The sequence below is a fragment of the Ictalurus punctatus genome, chromosome 20 (assembly GCF_001660625.3).
Source record: "Ictalurus punctatus breed USDA103 chromosome 20, Coco_2.0, whole genome shotgun sequence".
NCBI lineage: Eukaryota > Metazoa > Chordata > Actinopteri > Siluriformes > Ictaluridae > Ictalurus > Ictalurus punctatus.
The window spans coordinates 21,072,093-21,081,065 of NC_030435.2; the positions used below are offsets into that span (position 1 = coordinate 21,072,093).

Sequence of the window (8,973 nt, forward strand, 5' to 3'; positions counted from 1 at the left end):
TATTAATTAAAGTATATATAAGTACCTTAAACCTGTATGCACATAATAATAGCACAAATTTGTTATTTATTTACATGAATATTAAATGTCTTGACAAAGTTTTAATAATATAGCTCTCTAAATTAGTTTTATTTGAACATATTGGGTAGCATCTTTGCCTCGCACCTCCAGGGACGGGGTTCGAATCCCACCTCCGCCCTGTGTGCGTGGACTTTGGATGTTCACCTCGTGCTTCAGGGGTTTCCTCCAAGTACTCCGGTTTCCTCTCTGCAGTCCAAAGACGTGTGCTGTAGGCTGAATGGCGTTTCCAAATTGTCCGTTGTGTGTGAGTGTGTGTGCGATGGGTTGGCACCCTGCCCAGGGTGTCTGCCACCTTGTGCTCCGAGTTCCTCGGGATAGGCTCCAGGCTCCCCCGTGACCCTGTGTAGGATAAGCGGTATGGAAAATGGATGAGTGGATACGTGTTACTATATTCAATATTCAAAAATGATCAATCCCAATATAGTCTACAAACACTCACCTTAACCTGAAGAGTTAGTGTAGCTCAATATCACCTACCAAAAAGAGCAGCCATGTGTATGTAGTGCAGCTACTAAGCAATAGCTATAATAGGTGTACCATAAATAATAGATAATATAGAGGCGAAGGCTGTACTTTTCTAGGTGTGTGAAATCTGTGTGAAAATAGGGAAACACACCACAATGTACAATGCAAGGGAAGTAAAGGGACATGACTGGGGAAGACTGCACTATGACAAGGTCAAAATTATATTCCGTCTCCCCTAATGCATCAATCATAGTGACGTTCTGTATGTCTTAGAGGATGATGCTTGGCTTGTCCAATTATTTTTCCCAGCATATAAAGGCAGCACCCTGATAACCTCAAGGTCGTACTGTTTCAAGAGAGATCATAGAATATCATGCAGTGTTTTGCAGTTCTTACAGTTCAGAACATAGTGATGGATAAAGCTGAAAAGGATGTATACATTTGCCTTTCTTTCTGATCCAGGATTTTTTTTACTTAAACTGCAGTATGTCTTATACATCTACAGTACTGTGCAAAAATTTTAGGCACATGCAAAAAATTCTGTAGAGCAAAGATGCCTTCAAAAAATAATTAAATTAAATGCTTCTATTTTTTTTAAAAACACGTCAAGAGCAGTAAACGGTAATAAATGAAACAAAGTCAATATTAGGTTTGACAAAAATTTTTTAATAAATATAAACAAAATAGTAGTCTCCGGTACAATGTGGGCAGTTTTATAAGGAAATGAGCTGTAAGTTTTATTGAGCATCTTGCAGAACAAGCTATGGTTCTTCTGGAGACTTTGACTGTCGCACTCGCTTCTTATTTTTGTAGCAAAATCCATATCTATAACAAATCTATAATCTATAACAAAGTTTGTACTAAAAAATTTAGGGTGCCTAAAACTTTTGCACAGTACTGTATATATTCACATTTAGCTACACTTAATGTGGACATCTTTATCTATTGTGTAGGTCTACTAACTACAAGACAAATATAGCTCTTTCTGTAGTCCATACAGGATTTCTCTGAGTTTTTTGTGACTGTTACAGCCAAAATTGTTTGACTTTTTGTCAAAATTTGTGATTTGTGATTTTTTTTTTTGCGGAAAACTACTTGGCGAGTTGGCAAAATTGCAATTGCATGAAATTGCTTCGCACTGCCTTTAACAGTGGTGTTTGTTGGTAATTGAGATCTTTTAGTTGTACTCATGTTCACGTGAATCGAAGAGAGCTTTGGCTGAATGCGCGTTGTGATGACGTCACATGGTAAGTTGTGATGCCATCTGCGCTCACAAAATCGCAAAATCCTGGAGGTACTGTATGTATATAAACGTCATGTATCGCATATACATCATCATCCACTTTATTAGGAGCACAAATTGTCCAATCTGCCAATCAAGTGGCAGTAGCACCATGCATAAAATCATGCAGACAGCAGTCAAGAGCTTCACTTAATGTTTACATCAAACTTTAGAATGGGGGGGGGGGGGGGGGGGTGTCTCGGTGATGTCAATGCCTTTGACTATGGCATAGTTATTGGTACCAAATGAGCTGATTCGAGTTTCACACACAATAGTCATTCATCTTTTGGATGAGAAGTTAAAGCGAGGTCCTGACTCTCTGTGGTTATTAAAAATCCAAGGACACATCTCGTAAAGTGATACAAGAGATACGTATAACCCCGGTGTCCTGACGAAATTCTCGAATTGGCCCTTATCTATCATGGCCCCCTAATAATCTCCATCCCTGATTTGTCTACATCACTCTCCTCTCCTCTTCACCAATAGGTGGTGTGTGATGGGTGTTCTGGTGCACTATGGCTGCCATCGCATCATCCAGGTGTATGCTACACACTAGTGGTGGTTTGAGGAGGTTCCCCCCATACTATGTAAACCACTTTGAGTGCCTAGAAAAGCGCTATATAAATCTAAGTAATTATTACTATTATTTACTATAGTTTACACAGAATGGTGTGAAAAACAGAAAGCATCCTTTGAGTGGCAGCTCTGCAGGCGCAAATGTCTTGTTGATGACAGAAGTCAGAGCAAGACAGGTTCAATAGACAGGAAGCCTATGGTAAATCAAATAACAACACTTTGCAACTGTGCTGAGCAGAAAAGCAATGCAGATTGCACAAAACATGAAACTGCATTGAGCATTGGGCTCCTGTCATCCAAGAACAGGAATCTGAGACTACAGTGAGCACAGGCTCACCGAAACTGTATGTTGTATTATGTATTTGTTAACATTTGTCTCACTTACTGAAAGAAATGGGTTTCAAGGACATCAGGGATTTCCCAAATGTCCTAGACCTATATGTGTTTGAACTAAATAATCAACAACATACAGTGCTGTGAAAATGTATTTTTCAAAAAGTATCTATAGGAGAATGTGCTCTAGTCAAGTTCAAGAAACTCAAGCGCAAAGGGATTATACAGCAAGACAATGATCCAGAGCATAGGAGTAAGTCCTAGTCCTAGAAGTAAGTGAAAGACTGATCTCCAGTTATCGGAAGCATTTGGTTGCAGTTATTGCTGCTACAGGTGGCACAACCAGATTTTAAGTTTAAGAGGGCAATTAGTTTTTCAAATGGGTGATAGGTGTTCGATAACTTTTTTTTTTTTTTGCATCAATAAAATAATAATAAAAACTGTATTTTGTGTTTACTCGGGTTGCCTTTGTTTTATCTTAGATTTTGTTTTAATCTCTGAAACAATTTAGTATGAGATATAAACAAAAACAGGAGAAATCAAGATGGGGGCAAATACTTTTTCACATCACTATAAATGAATATATTTTATAGGCTATTTAAAATAATCCCTTTTTTTTTTTTCCAAAGTAGAACAGTCAACTTTAATATACAGATATTTGGGCTTCTACCAACAGGTAATTAGATCATTCATCCGTGTCCTGGCCTCATTGCTTTTTATAATGATTTACACTTAATGAGGTGGTTTCTATGACCCCCTTTTTTCCTACAAAAGCACATAGGTCTAAAAGACCACATTTATGAAGATGTTCAACAAGTTTCCACTTGAATGAGCAACAAATAAGTCTAGGAATGGATGTCAAAAAAGTCAAATCTACATTTCAAAGATTTGGCAGTCGGGCGTCAACTCTTTGAAATCGATTCCACACTGTGACACTGATTAAGTTCATGTTCTTGCACAGAGGAGACAGTATATGGCTATGGTTCTTGAAATGGGACCAGGGACCCTCAGGAGTCCTTGAAGCAAGAATATGAGTTGTGTCAAGTTGTGAAATTGATTCCAAAGATATGAAGTTGAATTTCGAGTCCTAAATTCTGAACTAAAGATTTGACTCTTTTGAATTTGACTCATTTGGACTATGGCTGTCGTTCTCACAGTGCAGTGTGAGGAGTTTTTGTTATTTAAAGGGAACCCCGACTATAAAGACTTGTATGGTTTATTAGATTAACGCTGACATCTGCTATATACATCCGCTATACAAAAACACTCTAGATGTCAGTTTAAAAAAAAAAACCTTGCACTCGTAGGCCGGCATTGCTGTTTACATCACAATGCATTCTGGGTAGTGACGTCAAATGGTTGTAATGGTCTTGATTCTCCAGCGACCCTATATATAGGCGATATAAACGTCTTCAGCCTTTTCAATTCGTACCCGAGCGTAACATAAGCGAGGAGGCTAATATAGAAGACATTACTCAAAATGTACATCAAAATGAAAATGATCAGAGAGGTAACTGGGCAAAATCCATGGTGTCTGTGTAGCGACTGCATGTCTATGCCAACCGAGAGCATTTCTTGTTCAAGGTAAGCACATGGATTAAACTATATATTTATGATTAAACGTATAATATCAATAATTTGAGAGATTATCAGCCATCTCGCGGTCGCATACTTTATCCTGTTAAAATTCCCACGGCCCGCCAGCGCGCTATTGCCATGTTATTCGCAAATCTATACTATCTGCACACCTCTATGTGAACTAAGGTACTCATATCGTTGGAAAGCAAAGATTCTTGTGATTCGATTGATAGAAACCTTTTGAGATACAATCACAACAAACTCCACAACAGGAGGTTATTTTTTCTTCTTCTTTTTTTAAGGAATTGAGAAGAGAGAGAAGAATCGATTCTTGGAATCGACTCAATTGGAATCAGAATCGGATTCGAACAGCCGGAGCAGCCATGATACTCAGGATACTGGGAACATGCAGGCCACGTGTTAACCCACGCCCACACGTAGTTTTAACCAATCAGGTTTGTAGATCATTTTGGTCCAGGAACGCCCTGAAGAGTCACTAGCTAAATCTCTTCGCTTAGTTAAAAAGTTTGACTCTGAACGAGTCACGAATGACAGTTTAGCTATCGAATCCTAAACTAGTATCTACAGATAGTGTATATATCGTGCACTTTTTAGGGTGTATAAAAAAGATATATATATATATATATATATATATATATATATATATATATATATTCCTTACTTATGTAATGTGTTTTTATAGGGAGCAAGCAGCATTTGTGATTGGACCGCTGGCTGTCGAGGCAGTGAGCAAGACAAAGCGTGTTTCTGGCAATGTAAGTTCTGTTTTCAAGGAAGGAAATGTTCTTATTTGGGGGTTTTATTGCTTTTATAAATCCTCTAGGAGGAGATTCGGTAAAGAATATATATAGGCTACAAATCAAAGGTTTCTGAGCAAAGTTTGAGCTTATTTGCGCTCGCGTGCGCTTTATGAGGCTGTCGAACTGAGCGCGCGACTCTCACAAACTTATTATCGCCTCAGTTTCTGGGGTTTTTCTCCCTAATAAAAGCCACAGGTTAGAAATATAGATTGGAGTGCAGGCTCAGGTATTACTGGAAATTGGAGTGATCGTGCTTTATGGTCAATATTCAGACAGACGTGCTTCTGAGCCCTTTCAGTTTGTAAGGCCTGTGGCCATATATAATAATAACAATAATAATAATAATAACAACCATATCTGCAGAAGTGTCCTGCTATTATCTTTTTTCCTCCCCTTTATGCATATTTTTCTTCAGTCTATTCAGGAGGAAAAGTAAAAGCACACAGACATTTAGCACTAGTGCCCAGTTTAGGAGGGCATTTAAGAGAGGAAATTACTTTCCTGACTAGTGGAAATCAATAGATGAGGGAATATAATGGCGTAAGATGTCACAGGTGGTTTTATTTTCAAACTCGTGCAGTTGAGGTGTGGACAGAAACTGACGAAGTGCTTTCGTTTCCAAAAAAATACAAATAAAAATAAATCACGTCTGGACCTTATGCTTAAAATCAGAAGTGGGGTTTTAGAGCTGGGTCTCGTATTCCTGTAGACGCAAATAATGAGCAATTATAGGATAGAGATATATAAATTATTCTTATTATAATTGGACACTTTGGGAGGGGTGGAGGTTTTTCAGTGAGTCATCCTGTACTCCTCCAATTCGCATCCAATCAGATGCGCTGTAGAACTAATTTGTCTCGCCCCCATAACCAACTAAATGGGTGGGACAAATGGCTCTACACTAGCATCGAGTTCGTTTCTTATGTGGTATTCATTTCTCAAACCACCTCTTGTGTGTTGTAATGATGGTTGGAGTTTGTGTGTGTTCCCTTTCCTAAAATCATGCTAGTGGCTTATACATGTGCAGTTGTTGCATTCTGAACTGTGATGATCAGTGCACTGTGTTATTTAATATACAGCTATTTTAGACATCTCAAACAAAGGTTTATTTGTTTATCTCAGAGAGGAGAGAGAGAAAGCTAGTTTCTTGTTAGATTTATTTTACTGCCTTGTCTTTAACATCAGTCTTTTTTCACCTCCTCACAGAGTAAACACTCACTGCCACATGGAGGAAAAAAAAAACTGCTGTGGGCCGGTAACAAATGAGTCACTGCACGGTACCAATCCGAGACGTGGTGGAACAAATCTCGTTCCACATATAAATTTTGAGTAGGCCCCGTTTTTTCAGACGGCTCATTCCGACTGAACTCGTCTGTCCTGTGTTTCTCGCATCCTCCTCCACTCTTGTGCAAACGAGCGGCGAGCATTGTGGTATGCTTGCTGGACTCATTTAACCTTACAAGCCACACAAGTCACATGTTAAAAATGATTGATTGGTGAAAGGAACAGCATTTTTTCAGCTGTGTTTCTGCGAATGTAGTCCCGTGATTCTGCTTTAAACCTGAGTGGGTGGTTAAGAGTCATTCATTCGAATTGGTGCACAGGTGGCTTAATAACATTACGCTACAGCTGCACCAATTTGAAACGACATTAATCGGGGGGTGGGGGATTTGGGAGGCAATCGATATGGGTATCTTTGTATCAGTGATGTCGCACACATGCACACCATTTTCTCTCCCTGGTGTTCATTTATTTAGAAACATTACCAAGTAGATTTCCTGTAGCATCTTCCTCCTGCTCCTACTCTGAGCCATTTCCTTCTCAGTGAAGGAGGTGTGGCCTCTGTGAGTTTGTCCCGTTGAAGGAGGCGTGGTCTACCACTACTCAAAGTTCTTTACACGTTATAATCCACCACATTGTTGTGTATCGAAACAGTATATATTAAACCCTTGATGTATAAATATATAATTACATCACATCATTGACATTTTTGGAGAAGCAGAAGCCTTGACAAAATGCTTTTTTTTTTCAGAAAGAGTTCAACTGCAAACTATTCCTCTAATTAATTGTTAAATCATTAAACAGATTCATTCTAATTGTAGCTGTTGATGAAGCACTTTTTTTCAAGGGTATTTCTTCATTGTTGTTTCGCTTGTCTCGTTGCTGTAGGGGGGACCTGTTGTTGTGGGTGTTGGCCGTCTTGCTGGTACTCTTCTGCTTCTTCGATGTATGGTACTACCTTCGCGTGTTGGCTGTTTTACTCCGAGCCTGGTTCCTCTCGCCGGTGTTTGACGTCACAGCAGAGCAGGCTGTCGGAGGCCACGTCCTCCTCAACGATATTGACATGTGTCACATGAACAATGCACGCTACCTGCGCGAGTGCGACTTCGCCCGCATTTCCCTGTGCGCCCGCAATGGTGTGTTGAAAGCCACAAGGGCCCTGGGGGCGGCCATGGTGGCAGGTGCGATTACCGTACGCTACAGGAGGCCCTTGTGTGTGGGGGAAAAGTTCGAGCTGCGCACTCGTATCGTCACATGGGACGAGAAAGCGTTCTATATTGAGCAGCGCTTCGTGTCCAGTAAGGATGGAATGGTGGCAGCCGTCTTGTTCTGCAAACTAAACGTGATGCGTGGCAGCCCAGATAAAATCCTCCAACACCTGTGCAAGAGAAAGGTGGGTAATGGGCTAAAGTGGATGAAATGGAACGATACTACAAAAGCAACAGTATGCCTAATTTGGACATTAGCAAGTAGACAGTATATTGATGGCACAGCATACTTTTTATCTGCTTATAGTAACATCATAGCAGCTACAAACAGTCATTCGCCTGCCAGTTTTTTTCCTCTTGAAGTTAATAAGACAAAACATGCAGTTCACATCCATACTGCAAAGCTGGAAAGCCCTCTGTCCTGAAAACCTGATTTAAAACTTAGTTACAGCTGTGTTTCTGACTGTTACATATTGCTGACGCTGGAGACTCCTCCCAAAGATGTTAAAGAAACCTCCGTATGTCAGTGTAAATCTGCAGTGTTTTTAAGCAATATTTTCCCCTTTATCCTCATTATAAGCTCTCAAATAGTATTTATGTGCAAACGTATAGAAACAAGGTTCAGACACTGGAGTTATGAGCCTCACATGCCTACAACTCCACATTCTAGAAATGTCTTGTTGCGGTATTGCAAAACTAAAGAAACTTCAGACACCAAACTATGATTTGCCGATCACAGCTTCTGACTTATTCAACAGGTTGAAGTTCCCGAGTTTCCTGAAGAGCTGCAGCATTGGATCAGCTTCATAACTGCAAGCAGCCAAGCTCTGAAGGCCGAGAGTGATCTGGAGAAGAAAAGCGAATGAGCATTAACATGAGCCTGAGTTCTTTGAGATGCTGTACAGTGATGTACGTGTTTACCTGCTGGACATTCTGATAAACACCAGCTCGAACGCGATTCAGTGAATCATTTATGTATGAATCAGTCGAATCTCACTGTTGGAACATCACTGATGGTTTTGTGCCATACCACTGATTAACTTTGTGTTGATTTCAGATTAATGCAGGTGGTTAATTACCATACTTTTCTGGTGTGTAAATTATTTCTGGGTTAAAATTAAAATTTAGAAACAGTTTCAGTGTCATTGTAACTTTAGAATCCTGTTGGGAGGAATGCAAATACAAGGGATGGGGAAAATCGATTGCTCTAAAAAAAAAAAAATGGGTGGGGTTGTCAATAAAATACAATTTGGGTTATACACAAGATTATGTATGGAAATGGCTCACGTGCAGGTTTCTTTTGAGGTACGCCAAAACTTTATTTTTTTTAAAGGATGACGTCATCACG

At 39.7% G+C, this 8,973-nt stretch overlaps 1 protein-coding gene across 1 annotated transcript; it reads left to right on the top strand.

The window, feature by feature from the left end:
* The first annotated feature begins 4,787 nt into the window (after nt 1-4,787).
* them6 (thioesterase superfamily member 6) lies at nt 4,788-8,759 on the top strand. The gene is made up of 3 exons (XM_017496234.3): nt 4,788-5,091; nt 7,306-7,810; nt 8,384-8,759. Coding segments are annotated over exons 1-3 (615 nt in total). The 5' UTR covers nt 4,788-5,089; the 3' UTR covers nt 8,492-8,759.
* The last annotated feature ends 214 nt before the right edge of the window (nt 8,760-8,973 follow it).